This window comes from Dunckerocampus dactyliophorus, chromosome 14 (genome assembly GCF_027744805.1).
Source record: "Dunckerocampus dactyliophorus isolate RoL2022-P2 chromosome 14, RoL_Ddac_1.1, whole genome shotgun sequence".
Taxonomy (NCBI): domain Eukaryota; kingdom Metazoa; phylum Chordata; class Actinopteri; order Syngnathiformes; family Syngnathidae; genus Dunckerocampus; species Dunckerocampus dactyliophorus.
Genome location: NC_072832.1, coordinates 8,076,778 through 8,099,083, shown reverse-complemented (window position 1 = coordinate 8,099,083; position 22,306 = coordinate 8,076,778). Strand labels below are relative to the sequence as shown.

General features: G+C 40.4%; 1 protein-coding gene and 1 long non-coding RNA gene across 4 annotated transcripts in view; one reads left to right on the top strand and one right to left on the bottom strand.

Moving 5' to 3' along the window:
- Positions 1 to 22,306, top strand: part of LOC129194250 (uncharacterized) — a 76,111-nt gene that overhangs the window by 4,077 nt on the left and 49,728 nt on the right. The window contains exon 1 of one of the 2 annotated variants that reach the window (XR_008573726.1): positions 13,798 to 20,528. The exons of the other annotated variant lie outside the window; for it this stretch is intronic. This is a non-coding gene — a long non-coding RNA (uncharacterized LOC129194250). Of the gene's footprint in view, positions 1 to 13,797; positions 20,529 to 22,306 lie in introns of those variants that run through there. 2 annotated transcript variants of the gene reach the window in all.
- loxl4 (lysyl oxidase-like 4) overlaps positions 10,466 to 22,306 on the bottom strand; it is a 31,272-nt gene continuing 19,431 nt past the window's right edge. Inside the window, exons 10-15 of one of the 2 annotated variants that reach the window (XM_054799339.1) lie at positions 22,139 to 22,301; positions 20,819 to 21,062; positions 17,824 to 17,939; positions 17,420 to 17,556; positions 14,534 to 14,645; positions 10,466 to 14,461 (exon numbers count right to left, since the gene is read on the bottom strand). In XM_054799339.1, coding sequence (XP_054655314.1) covers positions 14,391 to 14,461; positions 14,534 to 14,645; positions 17,420 to 17,556; positions 17,824 to 17,939; positions 20,819 to 21,062; positions 22,139 to 22,301 — 843 coding nt within the window. In that variant the 3' untranslated portion in view covers positions 10,466 to 14,390. Of the gene's footprint in view, positions 14,646 to 17,419; positions 17,557 to 17,823; positions 17,940 to 20,818; positions 21,063 to 22,138; positions 22,302 to 22,306 lie in introns of both variants that reach the window. The other variant, XM_054799338.1, reaches the window with a different exon arrangement.

Here is a 22,306-nt window from a genome sequence, read left to right as displayed (position 1 = left end):
ATGATTATGTTAAAATAGAGCTTCTTTAAGTGAAGATGAGGGATACAGGAATCTCAAGGAAAAAGAGTGATAATGGGAGAGGTGGGCCTCTTGATTTTTTTTTTTTACAACACCCCTCTCCTCTAAGGGCCGTTGAAAAATGTATAGTGCCAGCACCTTGATGAATCCCCTTTGCGGGGTGGATAGGAGAACACTTCTCATATCATTAAGTTTTAGTAATGGTCCCCATGCCACCACACCTTCCCCTGGCAGGGTCTCCTGCATGGCGTTCACTCTCCTGGCTAACAGGCGTGCTGCTTAGCTTCAGTGCACATTAACTGTGAGGTTACTACAGCCCCCACCCATCTAAGGAGGCGTCAGCTACCTGCAGCAGGAGGGCCCTTCTAGGCACCAGTCATTAGGTACTCCTGCTTAAATGATTGTTTTGCATCTTGTAGTCAGTGTACTGAGTGGGTAAATAATTATTACAAGTAGATTTTAGAATAACTGTTTGCGTTGATGTTTATTGATTGAATTATTGTTGAGTGCCTTAAAATAAGTACAGTATAGATGATTTTTGATTTTTATTAAGAATGAAATGAATGTTTTATGAATTACTTTACTATGAATTTCTCACAGGACTATTTTTAACCACTATATAAATATCAAACCCTTGTACTCAAACATTAAACATAAAAACAAAAGTCTCTTTACATAGGAGTACACATTCAGAAATTATTTTTAATTTTGAAACCCTCATGAAAAAACAATTACACATATCCTGTTGTTTTATGTGTTGGAGAGTGTCTTATGATGCAGAACAGACAAAAGTAACTTAACTATATTACTGAGTTCCTACAAAATTCCTGCAGAATATCAAACAAGTAAGGTGAATGGAGTAACACGACACCGGTCTGGTCAACTTCCCAGCTAACTAGCATTAACATCAGGTCGTTTATCTATGAAAAAGTACACAGCCTTACGTTAGCAGGTTATTTGAGTTGGTCACCGTATTCGCAGTATAAAGTATTAGTATTTGTTTGCTGCTTCAATGTTGGCATAAGAGCGACAAAATTTATTTTACTTACCTGACTGGTTGGAAGGAGTCCAGCGTTGTGCATCAAAAACAGGGCACTCTGTACACCATGAAGCTGGAGGTGTTCAAGCCTGTGAGTGGCGCACCCTCATTTGTATGATGCTGTTGCAAATATTTCATCCAAACTTTACAGCGCCGTCACACACTCCATGGTTGAAATGGATGAACACAAACACTTCCTGCTGCTTCTTCTTCGTTGGCGTTCACAGGCTTTTTTGTTGGTGTTTTGCGGCCATTTTTGCTGCTCAACAGGCTGGTCGAGCACGGAACGTAGGGGCCATAATTAAAAAAAAAAAAAAAAAAAAAAAAAAGAACGATTCCGGGAGAATTGGAATGTTAGTCCCAGTTCCCATCGATGATCGATGCCCAACCCTACTCAGAATGCAGTCAGAATTTTTAGAATCCACTTTGAATATTCAGGAATAAAACAGGAATTTTCATTCCGACAGCGTTCCGCCTTTGGTGTGACAAGGTTTAACTGTGTTGCCTCGGGAACCTAAGTGATGAGTCCCGTGACACAATGTTCGAACCACGATGTAGCAAGGGATGACTCTATAACAATTTTCTCTCTATACAGAGGAGGCATACCTTATTTTATCGGTGATCAAAATATGGTCACCCTACTTAACCAAACCAAACACAAAAAGCACACTTTCATCCAAAATCAAGAATTTGTTTGATGCAATTCCTTGGTGAGTGTCTTTAAAACTCCACACATTGGACTGTTTGGCATTCAAGATATTTACATCCAAAACAAAAGTCTAGGTCTGGAGCCCTGCTTCTTCTCGTCTTGATTGAAGCATGAACGACAACCATTGACCTCAGACAAAGACTGGACTTTTTTGTTACCAAGTCGTGTAAAATCCTTGCTACAGTCGGCTTACTGAGGCAGACTTCCTATAGAACGATGTACTGTAACTCATTGGTGTCTCTCTGCTCAGGAAGGTGAAACCTTTAAAGCTGCTTTTGCGCATGTTCATCCACCTGATTTGACCCACCCTCGGCTTCGGCAAACTTTACGTCTGCTGTTAGAATTTCAATGCTGAATTCAAAGCGCCTCAAGTGACGTGAGCCGCATCGTGTATAATTTCAATCTCCACTTGAGTGTATTTGACTCCAAATATAACTTATGAACAATCTTTACGGATGTTATGCAGTTTTATGCAGATGAGCAGTTTTTTATAAAATAGTTGTTTACATCGTCACTGCTGTTTTGTTGTTTTAATTCTCAGTTGCATCTCATGCTCTGTATAAAAAAAAAAAAACATTTGATTTTCCGTGTGGATGAGCTCCAATTCGCATCTTTGAACCTGTGCAGCGAGGGCCGACTGTATTGAGCCTCCGGGGGTGTGAGCGCATGTGTTACAGCCTTCCTTTAGTGTGAGTTCGCTTGATTCCACAGCACACACACACACATGCTCAAATATAGATTCAGCCAACAGGGTCCTCAATAGATCAGACGTCCCCTGACAGTTCTCTTAAATGTCCTTGGCAGCCCCCAACCTCAAGCCCTCCTTCCCTCGCTGTTGTTGCACACCTTTTTCTACTCTACTCCATGCGATGCAGCAATATGTCTTTGCTGCTCTCTTCTAGAAGGCTCCCATCACTACTGAGTGCTGTAATGCATGACACAATCCAGGTCTATCCCATAAGGTGTCACTTAGCCAAAGAGACTGCACACTCCACATTGAATGTTGTGCAGAGTCTTAGTTAGTTAGCCTTCTTGTTGTATTGCCAGTCTTCTTTCCAAAGCAACAACTCATCTGCCTGACTTTGACGAATTGCACTAATAAAACATTGTTTTCACAGTCCCTGACATTTTTTAACACACACCCTGCGTTACTATCAATCACATTTTTTTAATTTAATATATGAATATGTGATTTATGTCGCCCGTGCCAATGTTGTAAATCTATTTTGCGTTGGAGAGCGGAGCTCAGAGAGCTGATGTTTCCTTATTGATTGGCTGGCTTAATGGTGTTTGTTCTTTATAGCTGATCTCAGGAAGTAAAGCAAATAAATAGCTATACAATGCGTGCAGTCGCTGTGATACTCTGAAGTGGAGATGACAATAGAAGAAAATGCTTTGGGGGGGAAGAATCAAAGAGCAGGAAATACAGAAACGTGTACTTATTTGAGTGATGGACAAAGGCAATACATCACGAGAATTAATTCATTTTTATTTTTGCGGACTGCGAAATCAGGATGCGCGTGGCGTCACATTCTGTTTTCATCACTGGATCACAACTGAAGCTCACATTGCCTCCAGGTGTCACTGTCCTGTTCGGAATGTTAACCTTTATTGACACCTTGCCACGAGTGACAGAATGCTGCTATAATGCGGCATGTCAGGCCTTTATTTGCTTTAAGACTATTTTGATAATAATTCCCAGAGGATTTGTCAAATTGATTTGAAAAGCCAACTGTGTTGGTGCCTTGCATCACATCCTTTGAAGAATGGATGTATGGATGAAATGTGCCTTGACATGTCATCTTAGAGCAGGGGTTCCCAAACTTTTTCAGCTCAAGGTGCAATCCAAACTTACTAAAATACATTATTCTCTCACTCATGTTCTACCACTCTTGTATCGCCATAAAAAAGTCCCAAAAAAGACTGCATTCGACCTTAGAGTTTCTACTGTTTGTTTCTTAATAATCCTTAAAGCAATCATCCCCCTTGTTTAATATATCACTATCTCAACTTAGTGAAAACTTCACTTGAGGTCACGTCATCAGCTTTTTTTCTAATATTTGTGAGCCCTCTCTGAGAGGAGGAGACCAGGATATAAATCCAACACATTAGGACTCAGGTCTCTTTAGTGACAGTCACCACCTCCTGGCTGATGTGAAGCAAACTTGTGCTTTTGGGAGATGAAGAAGCCTGTCAAGTCACCTCAGCCCCATCACCCTCCCTCAGCACTAATCGCAAATCGATTAAAAAATGAAAGACGAGGGAAACAATGGAGGAAATAAAGCATGTGTCCATCTCCGGTGGAAGGAAGAATGCTGGAAGGACTTGTTTGTACAAGTTAAAGGTGCTGGGGATAAGGATAGTTTTTTATATAATAAAAACCTGCGATTTTAAGAGATATGCAATAATTTTCTCTACCTAGTGTATACCAAAAGTTCTCTGTGGTTTGTTGTTTGCAGACCTTTCAATGAGTGTCACCTGAACAGCCTGCTGATGCTGCTGTAATGAGTGCTTCATACTGTATCATCATACCTAATAATGTATTGATCATAGTATGCGAGTTACGTAAGTTTAATGGCGTTACATTGAACCCACTCAAATACCTCTTAAAGTTGCAAAATGTTTGGCATAAATGTTCATCATTGCTTTGAGTTAAAAGCGTTTTGTTTAAATGTCATCTCACAGTCTGCTACTCAACCACTGCAGCCTCCATCCTTGTTCTTGTATTCCTGTTGTTCCCTCCTCGGGTAATCAGCCGTTCCCTCAGCAAAGGTAATTTCAGCTCATGCAGGAGCGCATGTGGCCGACACTGCGGAAATTCATTTTTTGCTTTAATTTCAGGCCCATTGATCGAGCAGCGCTCTACGGGCGCATGACATCCATAATCACAACAATGGTGTGACAGCCCGTATAAATAATGTGGCACACGGAGGAGGAAGGATGTAGGAATGCAGAGTTGAGAAGAGTCAGGCCCCATCTCTTACTGCACTCTGTATTAATTACAGAACTCTCAACCCCTCCCATTTATGGCCATGAGTTATTTCCTTCCCAAACTTTGAGATCTGTTTGTTTAAGCATCCATTAAAGGCAAGAAGTCGCTTCTTTACACTAATTACCAAGGCTACTGTAATAACTGCAATTATAAAGATTAGTTGAGTAAACTAAGTGGTGACAGGGGTCGTGAATGTGACTTCTATATATACAAAAACTATAAAGCTGCTTAATGAATACTCGTTGTTTCAGGCAACAGTGATGATGAATAGATGAATAATGAAAAAGTGGTTTCCCTATAGGAAAAATGGAAAAAATAAGTACGGTGAACGTTAACTGTCATACAAGTGTAAAAATAAGTTAATCACTGTTCATAGCAAAACGTGAAAACAACAAAACGCTCTTGACTTGACAAATGATGGCAGGTGTAATGTGAAGGTGCTTTTATTGTTATATTTACTTACAAGTGTACAAATAAGTTAACATTCTACCTTAACTTTGATGACAAACGATAACACGTATGGTGACACTGCAGTCTTACTGCTTTAGATGTGAGTCTTCTTACTTCACGTAACTTCCTGTGTGTCATAGTCTTCTCTTCTTTTGAAAAAAGTGTAACCCACCGGGTTTTCTCTTAAGGCCGAGGCAGTGAGGTTTTACCAACGTACACTTGCGCAGGAACACAGGCTGGCATCCGTTACATAAGTGTCCCAAAAAAGCCAAAGAAAAAGCAAACTCATGCACAGAGTTAACCTTTTGATGTTGTCTGAAATGAGGCCAATATGCTGATGTCATGTATGACGGTGGTTTGAATTCAGTTTGTATGGCTGCAGAATTAAAGACACAAATTTGAGGAGCTTAAGAATGTGTTGTTTGACATAAGGTCCTCACGTTCTTGAAAGCTGCCAACTTCTTCTTCTTCGCTAATGGTGTGTGCAGTGGCTTTACCATCTGTTTAGTGGATGCACGCCTTTTTGGGAAGTGTCTTCACAACCACGCACACTTCCCTGGCATGTGTTTCCCTTCAGTAAGCATGCATTTTGAGAGCCAGTGCCAAATATTAGCACGTGGTTTCATCCAGGTTCTCTGCTTCAACTCATTCTGGAGCCTCAGCGCAAAGTCGCCGTGCCAAAGCGCAGTGTAACATGTGACCTTTTTGCAGGGTGCTCCAATGATAGGAGAAAGCCACGAATGCACAAAACACAAGCGCTTGTTTGGAGTGTGATCTCAGATCATGCAAAGATAAGAATGCTGGTTTTAATAGGGACAAGATTATTGAGAAAAGCCTGTTTTAGTGTCAGAAGTGAGAAATCAATAGAAATATAGTGATGAATGATATCCAGTACAAGAAGTTAGCAAATATGCATGAACATATTAAGAAAATGAGTGGAGCACCCGACAAGGCTGCACACCAATGACCAGCTTCAGGTATTTGTATGTAAGAGCCAGTCTACTGTCTCTTTAGGAAGTGACCCAGTGACCCTATCATGGACATGTTGAGCCAAGCAGCCTCTTCTTATCTACATGCCCTTGAAGTACAAGCCCATTGATATGTTATCTTCTTGCCAAGATGCTTCCAATTATGCGAGGTGCTGGAGTGAGGTGGAGCGTGGTTTTTTCCGTACCATAGAAACTGCTTCACTGGTTAATGTGATCCAGTCTTTTTTTTTTTTTTTTTTTTACCACCCTGGGCAGAAATGGTGGGTGAATCAAAGAGGGAGGCTGTCCCAGTGCACCACTTCTCCCATAGTGTCCTGACATATCAATTTAGTAATAGACAGCACTTCAATACATCACATGAGGCCAATTCTGCATGGCTATAACTTCCTGTGCTATAAATCCTTCTCTGGTGTCTGCTGCATCTTTTTAGGAGATGAACACTGGGGAAGTGTTCTGACTTACAAGAGATGAAGTGTCAGGATCAAGAAGAGACATATTTGTGGATGTTCATGGACAACTCCACATTATCCCAAAAGCAGGGCCTGAAAAGTTGAAGCTGGGGGTCCAATATGCATTATTGTATCTATTGTTCAGGGTCACCAGCCATTGGAAAAAATGAAAAAACTCAGCATAACCCAAACTCTAACTTTTCTCAAACTTAACACAAACCATTACTAAACAAATAAAAACACAAACCCTAACTCTAACCCTAATCTTAACTCTAACCTCAACCCAAACCATAGCCCGAACCTACCCCTAACACAGGGGTCGGGAACCTTTTTTGCTAAGAGAGCCAAGAAAGCCACATATTTGTAAATGTATTTCCGTGAGAGCCATATACAACTAACAACAACTGACAACACAACAAAATGTGTGCATTATTAAGCATGACCAACAATTTTAGAGTATAATAAGTCTCTGAATTTATTATTTTTAATAACGCTGTTATATTGAAGCTAACCAATAATAAATACTGTAAGATACTTCTTACCATTAATGTGACTTCTGTGCTTGCGGTAGAAAATGGATGGATGGATTAAAGTGCGTAAAGAAGTTTTATATTTTGAATGTTATTTTTAACACTGTGATTTCCGTCAAATAAAATTACAACGAAAAAATGTGATTGTGTTAAAGCCAGAGAGCCAGATGCAATCACCAGAAGAGCCACATCTGGCTCCCGAGCCATAGGTTCCCTACCCCTGCCCTAACACCAACACTACCCAGTACAAGCCATACGCCATGTGTTTAATTCTCCTCACTTCCACAAGAGGGCAGCACATCTTAATGCAACACAACTGATCACTCAGCAACATATTAAGTTCTGCTATCTAAGAACTCTGCTGTGGAATTTCTTGAAAAGCACCGTAACAGAGAAGACAGTCTCCACACACACACACACACACACTCACACAAATGTCACCCATGCATGCTCTCAGCCCTTATTATTCCCACTTCACTGTTTCAAAAAGGAAATTATTTAGGCAGAAATTACGCCTTTCTGCTGTACACACTGTGATTGATGAAACATGCTACAATTTACTGCAGACGTCAGTCACTTCCTCTTGTTGTGCCCGGTCATCTCCCTTCTTCTTCTCGCCTCCCTCTCGCTCTATTTCGCTTTCCACTCACTTTTTTGGTCCCCCTCTTACTCTACCACTTTGCTGCAGCTCCACCCTGTAATCACGCCAGTTCATGGCTCTCATTTTGGCTGGTATATATAGCAGTAATTGTCAGGGTGCAGTACAGAGATCGGGCAGAGCATGTGTACGCTTTCGCAAGGCTGTTTGCACTGAGCCTTGTGCAAAGGGGAGGGGAATAGGCACTTTTTCTTATAGGCAGCAAACAACACACACAAACAGGTGTATAACATGCTACGAGGCTTTCTGCTAATTTACCAACATGTCTGCCATGTAGACTAAACGCGCCTCCTATTAGGGTTTTAGCATAAGAGCTTTATGCAAATGCATGCGTCAGTAAATATTAACGGTTGCAGAGGATCGAGCTTGATTCATCTTCAGCTGGCCTGCTTCTGAGCCATGAAAGAGGCTCGCATACCGTGCAAATAGAAAACAACAAAACCAGGCACACATTCCCATCAGCGCCTCATCAGCCTGAACGTGATGATGGAACCGAAATGATGGAGGTTGCCAGGTGGCTTTCAAGTGAAGGCGGCAATCTGTTTAATCACAATACGTGACCAACCATGGAACACTGCCTCCGAAAGAGATGACGGCAAAAACGCAGTTCACTTGTTTGTGTGACAGGGTGGAGATTTCCTGGGAGCTTGTATGGACAGGTCTGTCATTCAGAGCGTGCACACAGAGCTGTCTGTGGTCCCCATAGGGTCAGGTCAGGGTGGGGTAGCTGAGGGGCCTCCTGAATAAAAACATTTGCTGCAAACAGGAAGTCGGGTTCTTCGAGGTGAGTGTTTAGTAAGGCCAGTTGCTCATTGTTCTTCCCTGGTACGAGAAGTGCAGTTCACATAGCCTCATTCACAGATGCCCTGTATTTTAGTCCAGGGTGTCTTCCGCCTATCGCTCGAAGTCAGCTGGGTGTGACCACAAACAGGATGGTGCAGAAAATGGATGGATGGACTACTGATCTGAATTGTGGGGTTTGAAGGCAGAGTTGTGATTATGGCCTTTGCTAGTGTGACATCATGACAGTGTAACAAGCCAATGAATTTAACAAAGCATGAGTCAGAACAGAGGATAAGCAGCATAGAAGATGGATAGAGTCAGAACAGTGGTATGCTCCGACATAATCCCTAAACAAGAAACATAAACAGCTGGTTTAAATATACATTTGCAGCCTTTGATCTATGGATCTATAGTGCTCCCTGGGTCAACCAGTCTACTATTCAGTCTTTTTTTTACCTTTAAGGGCCACCATATTTCTGGGAAAACAGAAGTGAGCCAAAACAAGTTACAGTTGGTATGTTTAACAATCAACATGTTTCTTTGAGGCATTTCAAGTCACTCTGTCCACTTACGTAATTTCTGAGACCTCGGCTGTCTACCGTCATGTCCAACAGAGACTCAAATGGATTGAAGAAGCCGGCATGAACCGAGTGGAGGTGACAAGAAAGCCTCTGTTAAACCCTAGTCACTAGAGTCACTAGAGACAGAATGAGCCGGAATGTTGTTGGAATTAAAAATCTTGTTTTATTCCTGAATATTCTTACGAATCTCAAATTGTCTCCCAAATGTAGGGATGTAAAAATCTTTGTGATCGATGATTTCATTTGAATCTAGATACACAGGTTTTGATACGATTCAAAAACGTTATATTTTAAAAACAGAATGATTCGATTCAATGCAGTGTACAAACGATACGATTCGATTTGATTCTACGGTTAATGTTTGTTGATGTAGACATTAATCTTACATTATAAAGTAAAGATGCCAATTATATGAAAGTAGCCTTCTTACAGTATATACAAATGTGTACAAGAGCACATGTATATAAATAAATGTATATATTGTTTAGACACAGACCAAAAAAGGTTATTAGCATTCTTCATTTTGCATTTTTCTTTAGCATAATAGCATTTGTGGCATCTGTGAATTGAGTTGAAATGCTTTGGAAGACTAGCATACATGTAATACAGACATCCTCAAATATTATAATAATTAGACTCACGGTCAACGGTCAATGACTTATGGACAGTTAATTGCAAAGTTCCGCTTGTGCACTTGTAGACCCATTTTGGTTGGTGTTGGTCATGTTTTTCAACCAATCTTGATCATACTTTACAGACATGTGCTTGTCAGTCCCCTAAAGGCGTGTGTGGTGATCCGGCTAAACACCCTAAAGTTACAGTGGGTGATTTGTTGGCCGCATTTAGCTGTGTGACAAATTTCAAGCCAGTTTGACTTATGGGGTCAAACTTTGGGTGTGTACCTGCGTTTTGGGCAAAGAGTTGTTTGAGGTGTTCAGTAAACGGAAGCACAATGATATCACACATCACACTTCAAAGCAGATTTAAATAGATGATTAAAAAATGTATATGGGCGGCAGTGTTAATCAAGCCATTGTTGGTTACTGTTGACGTAACTTACAAGACTATATTCCAGACAGTTCTAGCAAGTGTTTGCAGATACTGTAAGTTTAGCTTGTTTCAAGGTGGAGGGAACCAGGTGCTCCACTTTCATCCTGTTTACCAAAGCCGCTGCTTCATCCCAGTGAGCGACCACTTCACAGAGCCTCTGTTTTATTTCTGGGTGGACGAGTCAATTGAGACTAAGTCAAACATTTGTTAGGATGTTTCCTTCCCAGACTACACTTGTACCTGGTTTGATATTGCTTGCATTTGGTCATCAGTTCCAGGACACTTTGTGTGTTTGTGTTACTGAAATAGTCTGGCTGCTTGTCGGCACTCAGAAGGGGAAGGCGATGTTTGCAAAGGATTAAGTCGAAAGCAAGCCTAACAGCTTGAAAGGCTTTTTGGGGGTTTTGGTTACAGAGAGCTTGTAACTTAGTTCCAGTCATCCGTATGTGTCAAAAATTGAACTTTGGGGTCAAGTTGGTTTGCAGGTGGAATGCAACTGTTGCGTAATAGAGCACCATTTGTCTTCCTGATGTAGAAGAAGTTTGTCATGGACAAATACTCTTGAATCAACAGGGAGCAGCGACAACTTAGTGTGTGATGATGTTTTATTGATTCACAGTCATGATGAATGGATGAAAAAAGGTGATTTGAAGTGACTCAGCCAGTGTTTATCCACACTTCATCCTCTAACGATCACCTTCATACTTTTCAGTACCAGAATTGTCTTTGGTGTGTGTGCGTGTGTGTTTGTGTGTGTCACATCACATGTACATTTGAAACGAGGTCCTAGTCCCTGAGAGCTCAGCTTGCTATCAATGTGAATGTAAAGAAGGAGCACCGTGGAGCTCACACTCTCAGCTTTAAGGCACCACCGGCCATACAGATGCTACACATATAGCAAGGGGCACATACAGTAAGAAGATGAGCGTGAGCAATATTAACTCACTGGAGCTATGGAACTGCATACAATTTTAAATAACACATATAACAGACTATTTAAAAAATATGACAGTAGTGACTGTACATAAGCGGAAAGCAACAGTAAACACTCCTTTCAAGTCTGCTATTTGGTATATTTAGCTGCTTTAAGTAATGCTGACTTTAAAATGCAAGCAAATGTTCAGATTATTTCAGACAAAATAAAATAAAGAAGAAAAAATGAATCCAGTTTACACTTGAGTCTTAATGAAGTTTGTTCTCACAATAAATTATTCGATTTTGTATAAAGGAGAGCTGTAATTAGAAGAAAACGGACTAATTTTGGTAATATTGGAAGAAGCTTTTTTCTAATGTGAATGTAGCAGAAAAGACTCGCATTCAAATCTAATGCAGTGCTTAACTTTTCATACAATGTCCTCGTGAGTATGTTAAACAGGTTTCACTTTTGAAAGCAATCTAAACACATCAAATCCTGTACATTTAGCGGGGGAACATGTGATGAATGAAAATTACATGTTGGAAATAAAATGCAGTTACATCAAAAAGTATGAAGGAGTCCCGGGGCCACGCTGGGGGCGGGGAAGGTTCAGTTATGACAAAAAAGTAGGAGTGGCAATAAAGTAGGACTATTACAAGAAAAAAAATGTTATGAGTGAATTTCAAAATTCCCACATAAACACTTTCTTTGGAAACCTGCCATATATTATTTAGGTTATGTTGAGGGGTGCTCCTATCGACCGACCACCGATCAGTACCGGCCAATTTGCGTGAAAAAGCACGGAATCGGTATATGCCGATACTTGCTTTTGAATGCCGATCAGCTCCGACCCCATTGCAGCATCCAGCCAATAGGGACCATCTCCCGCCCTGATCTCTCTGAGTCTTTTTGTGATTTTGAAAAAGTAAGTCAAATATGTTTTTGTCTAAATGTTATGGTTCCCCTTTCATATCATATAGCCCAGGGAGCCCCCCCCCACGACCACATGAGGCGCCTGTAAGCCCGCTTTTTATTCAGGTTTTCAGTTAATAATGTGTGAACACCAGAAAGAAATGCCTTCTAAAATGTGAGTTGTGGATACCAGCATTTTGTTAATGTGGTAAAACAAGCATATTCAGTTTATTTGGGTTGAAATAAGCTATGAAAATAAATGTTACAAAAATGAGTAGCTCTTAGCCATTTTCTTAAATTTTGTAAAAGGAGCTCTCACAAGAAAAACGTTGGTGACCCCTGATGTGGCCAGTAGTACATTTAAAAATGTACACAATCTATGTGATCCGTATCGGTATCAGTATCGGCCGATTTCACTCGATTATCAGTATCGGCGGCATAAAAACCTGATGGGAGCATCCCTGGTTATGTTATTTACCAGCCGTTAAAAAGAAGTTATACGTTTATGCTTGAAATATTACAATTTTATTCTTGTAAAATAGCAGCTTTTTTTTCTTGAGATGGCAGAATTTTATTCTCCTACCATTACCTTTTTTTTTCTTGTAAAATGTAATTTTTTTTGTCAAAATTTTTCTTTCTAAGATTATGATTTTATTATTTTTTATTATTTTAACTTTTCTTATTTTTTATCTTGTGATGACTTCTTTAATCTATTAATTATAAATAATAGCATCATAATTTAACTTAATTCAAATTAATTCATTCCAAAATAATTTTATAATTTTTTCTTCCAAACTTTTTTTCCTGGGTATATTAATATTTAAATATTGTGACTTTCTAATATATTTATATACCCAGGAAAAACATGATCAATATTGTGACTTAAAATCAAGGCTTTTTTGTCCTAATATTAAATATAGACATAATTCCCATTAAAATGCATTCTTTTAAAGTTGCTATAGTTATTGTTTTTCTTCTCAGCGTGGCCCTGATAACTCAAATAAAAGTTACATGTTTAACAAAAAAGAGACAAAAGGTAGGGATTCACAAAAGTAAAACCCCTGTTTATGCCCGCAGCCAAAAAGGTTGTTGTCTTTTTGGGACCTTTGATGGTAAACAAAAGTATATCTGCATAAACATTTGCCTTTCTTGGAAGTTGATCCTTTCCCTTTGTCTCAATCACACCTTGACCACACCTTTCAACGTCTCTTGTCCCTAAATGTCAGTTCTTTCCGTGATTCAACAGGCAGCCATTCTATATTGCGCATAAAAGCCTAACCGTAACCTTGAAACGAACCCAAACAGACGTAATTAAAAGGCTTTTTTATACGCTCTCAAAGCCTGCTGGCATGATGACCGCAAAACTGTGGTTCTGTCACACTGGTGTTCCCTCCCAACCAAAAAAATTGAGGGCAGAAATTTCTACAGTTGTTTCAATAACCAAATTTAAAATAAGATTATTCACGTGTATTTTGTAAAATGCCCCATAGCTGTGAAGGTTGTTCCAGAACAAAATAAGGTAAACTGTAGTTGACTGAATATGTTGCGTGTTCCTATTAATAAATAAAATATCAGTATAAATAGTACATTGCATACTAAAGCACCACATTAATATTTCTCTGTCTGAAAAAAGCTGTAGCATACTATATAAAGCAAATATTCGGAATAAGTCAAAGCTAAATTAAAAAGAAAACAATATGGGACAGAATTAGAAGAATATTGATGTATAAAGATAAAGTGCTTTGTTCCATAAAATAGCTTTAAGTTTTCCTACCTTGTTAAGTTGGCAAGCAAAATGTAATGTGGCAGCCACTGTTTTGTTAAAGCCAAGGATATGAATTAGAAATGATTTAATATACTTTTTTTTTTTAATTCACGTGTAGATCTAAAGTATTTAAAAGCACTCTTCCATTGTTAATCTAACAAGCATGGCTAAACTTCCTCCAGATCACAATTTAAAACTATTTTATGTAAATATATTAGTGTTGTGTCTTTAATCTTTCATGTGTATAAGTTTGGAAAAAGTTATTAGTAGTCCACATTCCCAAAAAAATAGAATCAATATAACTAGAGTAATTAAAGCCAAAAGCTGCATGGGCCACTCTTGTTGTCATTGGCCGGTCTAGTTATTGGTTTGTTTTGTGACGTGATGTTTATCAGCTGCCAAGCAGATGGACAGGCAGCATTACTTTCTGTGTTCCTAGTTAATAGTGGGTGCTAATGTCCCAAGGGACCGGGGCCATGACCTCTGCCCACCTTGAGCAGCGTCTGAGCCCCCATGCGACGCGCTTCGTGTTGGGTCTTATGGCTTCCTCTACACAAAGTTGTTGGTTATTTGCCTCTGGTGCTCGAACAGGTCTTCTATCTCTGCGCTGTATGCATCTCCTTGAAGCGGGGAGAAGAGAGTCAGCAGTGACAGAGTGGTGTCGGGAAAAGTGGTGGAAAATGGATGCTCACCTGCGTGACATCCGTACATGAAAGCTCTGTGGCCGTCGTATTTGCAGCGACATCGCATAACGTTGTTCATAAAGTCCGACTCGGCCATGTCCATGGAGGGGTTGACTTCCACCTAATAGATGAACGCAATCATCAGTGCCAGAACAGGAGAAGATTGCAAACAAGGAATGACTCTTCAAGGTGAGAAAACCATTTTCAAGTATTGTTTTACGGCCCATCCGTCACTTATCCATAAAAATCCGGATGACTTTTCCATGCACCGCCTCCATCAAGGACCTCGGAGTGATGCTCATTTTGTGCACTCTACACTGAATCCCATTGAGATTAATGCCATTGTAAACACCAAACAAAAACACTACAATTGGTTATGTAACTTTACAGCTGTGGTTGACGCTGTGTGGTTGCACTGCCACCCGCTGACAAGGAGTTACTTTACACTCCGTAACTCCACAGTTAGTTCGACTCAAAGCTTATTCGTGAGAGTCTGTTAGTTGCAGGGCAACTTTCTTAACTGCTGATATGACCTTTCTCTCAAGTGATTCAGTTTAATAGCTGCTCTGTAAAAATGCTACACCCACTTTAAATACAGGTTAGACACACTTACATGGAGAAAGGCGGCAAACTACAAGAAACAAACTTGAGGGCAATGGTCTCGGAAAAATGTGGCGCTTTTTCATTTGGGTTTTTTGACATTGAAGTTTCAAGTACAGATGCGAACGTTAAAATGACCTCCAAAAACGCTGTAATTTGCATTCATAATTTGCATTTGCGATGGCACTTTGCCAAGAAACATAGCATATGTGTGGAATTTGTCCTCACAGTCTCTTCACAATTTGAAACAATTATTATTAAAATAATTCATTCAATATGTTAATCAGATTTGTTCTTTGTACTCAGCGGTTGTCAGAGTTTTTATCAAATTGTATTTTGAACTGAAACATTTCCAGACCAGTGGATTGGAACGGATGGCCCAATTACCCTGCCACCTCATTCACCAGATCCCACTCCACTTCTTTCTGTGGGGTTACGCTAAAGATATCGTGTATCAAGCAAAGATTGGGGACATCAACAACCTGAAGAAAAAGCTCATTGAAGCCATTACCACCATTGATGCTTTGCGAAGAGTGAGGCAATAGTTCATTTGGGCAATTGGTGTGTTTCATTAGTGCTGGTTGGCACAGGGAGGAGAGTTTGTTGAATCTTTATGCAAAAGTCAGACTCAGAAATGTCAAGGTTTAGTGGCTCGAACTCAGTTTTTATCCCCCACACTTACGCATAGAAGTGCAGTACAACTTTGTAATTACGACCCAAGTAGCACAGAAAAATCATCCAGTCACCATGCAAATGCAAACATGCGTCTGTTTGCGTTCATTACACGTAAATTAAGTAAATGTTTGTTCAACAGACAAGTGTAATTACAGTGATCAAGCATCTCAGACAAACAGCAATAATTATCAGCCAAGAGTTCCACGACAAGCAAGCGGCCTCCCGCAAATGCAAGGTCACTGGCAAGCGTGCTAAGAGCTACAGCGGCATAAATTGGTGGGATCGGCGGTGTGAGAGCAAGATGGAGGATAATGAGGAGTTGCAGTCCTTGATGTGTTTTCCTCTAGTAACCGCAGACCTGATGGATTGGCCAAGACTCAAATAATGACAGAGAGAGGGAGGATGCTTGAGGTAGGACTTTTGGGGAGGTCGGGATACTCCAACAAAAATAGACAACCAAGAGAAGAGTCGACCTTGCGTGACCGTGGAATCCTTTGGTGTAAAACGTTACTGCTCAAAAGTGTCAAATCTTTAAGGAAGCTGAAGATGTAATCTGTCTTATTTGGCAATACCGCTTTCAATACCGCTTTAAGCACCTCCAACAACTCAATCTGTAGCGCCACCAAAAATCAAATGCAAATGCAAATAAACAGTCTATATTGGTTAAAATGGTACATCTAAATTCAAATCTCCTATAGTCACCTTTACACTCCTATTATTCTTGGTTTACAACACATTGCTCAACTGACTGCCACTTTAGACATAGCATGCATAGCATAGCATAGCAATTTATTTATTCTAAACTTAAGAAATGGTTTCAAATGGAGTGAGGAAGAAGGACATTGTAAGAAACCAAAAACGTACCACTTCCACACGGAAATGGAAGAACTTTTTTTTACTATGTCATGTTAGATATGCCATGGCTGATTCCATGCAGTGGAAGGTAATCTAATTTATTTTATCTCTCAGCAGTGTAACATTACTGACGCCTACTGACCAGAGCACTACATATAACTTGTCTTTCAGTATGTATTTTTTGACTAGTAATAGTCCATAGTCAACCACGAAACGGCGAACATGTATCAATTAATTGATTTTTGAAAACCGCAAGTAGGGAGTAAGGGAGCAAAGATCAAACCACGACGTAGCGAGGGACGACTGTATCCTCAAAGTTGTATAATCATTAGACAAATTATCATCGACTTACAATTACTTCTTAAGTCCCACCTGTGAAATATTCTACTTTGTGCTTACGGGGTACGACGATAAAATGTTCCAGTCAGTTCTTAACTTAAAAATAGTAAATTAGTATTTACGTTGTTAATGAATAAATCATTTGATTCTTAGCAGTCCAGACAGCAAACATAATCTGTTCTTTTAGCAGCCTTGATCATGTTTTAAAAATAGTTACCAAATAACTTCATGCAGCGATCTTATAGCAACATATCACACTGATTTCTATGCAGAACCAGTTGCCAGTAAATATTAATATTTCTGCATGTTTCAATCATTTTCCAATGTTTGGACGTTTTCTCAATTGTCATAACGTTGAAATACTGCAAAGCTCGACAATAGTCAGTTCAATAGTCAGTTCTCAGGGATGGATGAGCATGTTCTGACCTGAAAGATGTAATCTCCAGGCCGTACGTCCGTCACATCCACCCACTGACAGTCGATATCGTGGCGGTAGGTGTCCCAGCAGCCCACAGAGATACCCTGGTCACCCATGTTATAACAAGAAAAGCGCTTTTGGACACCTAAAACGGAAAGGAAAAAAAGAGAAATCCCATTAACGTAACGCTTGGCACTTTATTTGGCTTTGTTATGAATGCTGCTTTTCCATACAAGCTATTTCATCCATGATATAACAAGCAAATGGAGAGTGAACAATAACAAGCACAGCAGCGATCTAATACATTAACCACCGAGTACATATCCACATTGCCGCAGCTGAAATACTGATATGAATTTCCTGCCACTAATGGGAATATTTTTTAGGGGGAACGGTGGGTGGTGATTATTACCATCAGGGCAATGCGTGTCCTCCAGACAGAAACTGGCCTTATGTCCCTCCGCGACCCTGGTGCCATTGAGAGTCAGCAGGTCGTAATGTGTGAACACCTCGATGCTGTGGTAATGCCTGAAACGAAAGAGAACGTGCAGGTGAGAGAGAGCGTGCTTTTCTGCTTGCACCAGTTGACACTGAATGAACACTGCTTCCCTATGGCCTGTAGCCTTATGACCTCACTGCATGAACATGAGCATGGGTGTCACCATAACACCTCTCACAGAAGCGTGTTTTAGCGCCTGTTTACTCGCGCCCGCTGAATGGGGGTCTTTGAAAGACGCCTCCTTAGCGCCAATACGTTGTCGAAACAACCTGCGGGCCTTCGCTGTCCTTTGTACTCGACTCGTGCTAAATGGGATTGCATCATACGCATTTTTCATGCTCTTGCAAGGTTTTGTATGCCGCTGTTCAGGGTCACAGAGACGTTGGCACTCACTTTGGTTTGCGTCAGAACTCGATAACGAAAAACGACGGAGAAGAGCGAGTGTTTCCTGTGTTTACTTGTCGTAAGAAGACCATTTTTATTCTAGAGGAGCTTGAAGGTAGCAAGAAAACAAAAGACTGTATTAATCCTGCGGGGTCCCATTAGTGTGTGTTTATTTTTGTCATTTCTATCATCTATCCCTAAATGTTACAATTAAAGAAATTTAAATAAAACTCGGGATGCTCCGATAAGGGTTTTATGTTGCGGATTCTGATACCGATCATCTATGAGTGAAATCGGCCGATACCGATACCAATCACATAGATTAAGTGTACATATTTAAATGTACTATTGGCTATATGATATGAAAAGGGGAACCATAAAATCACCTTCATTTAGATGAAAACATTTGATTTACTTTTTCAAGAGAACATATATCACTGGTGAAACTTGGAGGATTAGACGCCTTCTTTAAGGAGACTTTGGTGTTGCGAGAGCACACAGCTTGATGGCACTCCAGCAGGACCCCCGTCGGCAAACCCGGTGTCTTTCACCGCACATCCAGTCCGATGAATCCAACCACTTTTCGGGCTATCCGCCTCAGACTGCCACGCACACACGGGCGAGTATCCAGCGTTGGCCCCATTAACCGTCGCCCCCGTGAGCCGCCCCACAAATGCACCAAACTAAAGCTTTTTAAAGCGGCAACCTGGCGAGATATTTTACGTGGCATGTTTTGTACGGTCCAAGACTTATATCGCTTGTACAAACGACAGATAAGACCCACATGACAGACACTGTTTTGGCTTTGACACGCCTGCGCAGTGTGAAGAAACATGGGCGGGAGTCGCTCCAGCGAAAATGGTCGATTTTGATCAGTGGCCAATCAATGGGAGCACTTCTACAATGGCATATTATTGGGTTTGGAAGATAATTTACATACAGTATGTAGATACATAGGTACTTTCCAATCCCCCACTGTGTGTGTGTGAGACTACTGGGGATTCCCCCGAAAATGAGGCTTTATCACTGGTTGCATGTAGTTTTTTACTTCAGATTATGGTTTATCATATTAGTTAAACGTTCCCCTTCAGTTTGCTATCTGATTTATATGGAGAGTTAAATCATAGCGATCATGAGTGAGCAAAGAAAGTGGAGTTCAAACAGAAGACTGCAACATGAGATTGGATAAAAGGTATGTAGGACGATTACATATCTAATATATCAGTGCTCATGTGAAATTTTTATCAAAATCTGGCTATGAGAAATACCATTTTTTGATGCGGAATTATTATGTTAAAAATTTTAAGTCAATTAAGAAAAATAAAATAAAAAGATACTTTTCATAGGCTGAAATCGCCAAGTATTGAAATGCCATTGGGTTCGGATAAATAACGAGAAGGATACAGATTTTTTTGTTAAATTGGCGATTATTCTCGATCACAGCTTTTGTCTTCTGTCAATGTCAAAACAATAGGGTACAACTGCGTATTTCGCGACTTAGTTACTGTTAGTTAATCATCCCTATCCTATGTAAAATTGCTATCTACTGTAAACAGTGTCTCTAAAAAGGTTAGCTTAGGCTAGTTAGATAACGCCGACTAGCTAACTGCATTGTCATTACAGACTGCTGGAAATTCAGAAATATCCCACTTTCAAGAACCTCAAAATGTATAACAAGAAAAAACATGATTTAACTTAATAAGCTCTTATTTACTTTGTTTGATTACTACTAAACACTTTTGGGGGCTGCTTTGCTATTTTTTTAATAATAAAATGACTTCATACAGACAGGATGCAGTATTAGCCCGCTAGCTAGCGTACTGCTAGTTGCTAGCCAAACAGCAAAATGATATTTTGTGTTGACTCTGTGACATTAAAAAGAGGGGTCGAAAACAGATTTGATAGTGAACTTTATATCAGTTTGTGTCTCTCTTTGATACAAACTGATCTTTAACCAGAACTTTAGACGTCAGTTTTTGGGTTCTGACACCAACTACAGCTCCACGCACACGGTAACACACATACATGATTATTTTTCTGTAACTGTATGACTGTCTCAGTCACCTAACACTGTGTGCTCCTTCTTCTCGAGTGACCTGAACGTGAAAGGCCCCTTAGGTGCTCGCGTCATCTGAAAAAGCAACTAATGGAGCAAAGCTTGCTGAGTGCAGGAGTGGAATGACGTACAGCGCGCCTGGTGACCACTTCTCATCTATTCACAGCTGCTGAGTAAGGTGACAAAGATTCTTGTGTTAAGCCGCTGGGCTTGCATGCTACCTGCTGATTCCTTGTCATAATCTACTTGTTTTCTTTCCGACTGGTAATTAAATTAAATATAACTCCCAATTACTCCACATGGAGGCCGTTTATGCGTGTTTTCACAAAAAACGCAACTCATCTGTATCCAGGAGCCTCTAAAATAAATGACCACATGCTTAACCACAACATCCCACATATAGCAAATAGCTCTTTCCACTGCAATAACTCACACCAGAGTAAGCAACACCTGGATGCCATGATGTACCTGTGACACTGGTGCCACGTCCAGCTCTCTCTCGTCGCTTTGGGTCGGAAATCGGAGCGGCCCAGGTTCATGATGCGCGAGGAGAAGCGTAGGAGTCGTCTATGACCGTACGGCCAGTTCATCCTGGCGGCGGAGGAGGACAGACAGTTCTCCTCATTGGCACAGCTGAGCAGGTGGAGCGGTCGGTCTTCCAGGTAGGCCGTCTCCTGGACCAGCTGGGCGTCCAGAACGAGGTCAGGGGCGGCTAAGGCAGAAGAGATGAGGGATATTATTACCTCCGCCACTGAGGTTACATTTAGCCGGCGTTTAGCTGTTTGTCTGTTTGCTTGTGTTCACAATAAGTTGAAAAGTTCTGAATGGATTTGGACCAAATTTTCAGGAATTGTCAGAAATGGGATATGGAAGAACTGGTGAAATATTTTGGGTGTGATCCGTATCACCGTCTGGATCCAGGAAAGAATTCTTTAACATTGAGAGATAGGACCATTTTCGGCATTTGTACATATAACGCCACAAAAGATAGGACCATTTTCGGCATTTGTACATATAACGCCACAAAAAACGGACAAGTTTCCAACAGGTTCTACAAAATATCAAAGACTGATTGAGGTAACGGAATAATTCCGGATACTGTGAACCAGAATATGAAAAAATAGGGGACCTTTGGAATTTTCATCATAGGAAGACAACAAGTGAGGCTACTGTATAAACATGCACCAAACACCATTACATATACTGTATAGCCAAGACACTGTGGAATCTGGAATGGGCCAACGGATTTGTTGTATCGTCAAAAGCTATGGCGCTAGATCCAGAAGAAAACCGCCATTACGGAAAATGCGATTTTTGTGAATAACCACTGAATTATATTGATATCATTATCCAATTGCAAATGGTATGTGTTCATGCTCAAGGAATCTAAATGCGTAGATAAAATAAATGTTGGACTAATATTCATGGCTGGATCAATACAGCTGGCTCAATACAACCGCTAAAGCCGAATCCACAAGGTTGTACGATTATGGGTGGTAAAGTGCTCCTCTACTGTATTCAAGAGAGTTTTCAAGAGAGTTTTATTGTCATGTGCATGGTAAAACAGCAGTTATAACATGCAATGAAAATAGTCGCATCGTCATCATGAAAACTTCTGCGTACCTCACGAGATCTGATCAAAGCATTAACTGTGTCTGTTTTGCTTTGCTCTGGAACAGATTATGTCTATTGCATTCGAGAGGTTCAACTTTATTATAATTTGATCTCATGTGTTGGAAAAAACAACATATATTTTTTTATCTAAAAAAGACGCAAAGTTTGTCTTACTTTCTGAGCAGGTAACCCCAGCAGCCTTAGCTCCGCCACCTCGAGGACAGTGCATGTGGTTGTTTCGACGACACTGCTGAATTGAGAGCTCGGTTCCCACACAGTGAGTTCCGCTGAGAATCAGCTCGGCTGCATTGGGGTCACTGGACCAATACCAAGTATCCTGTT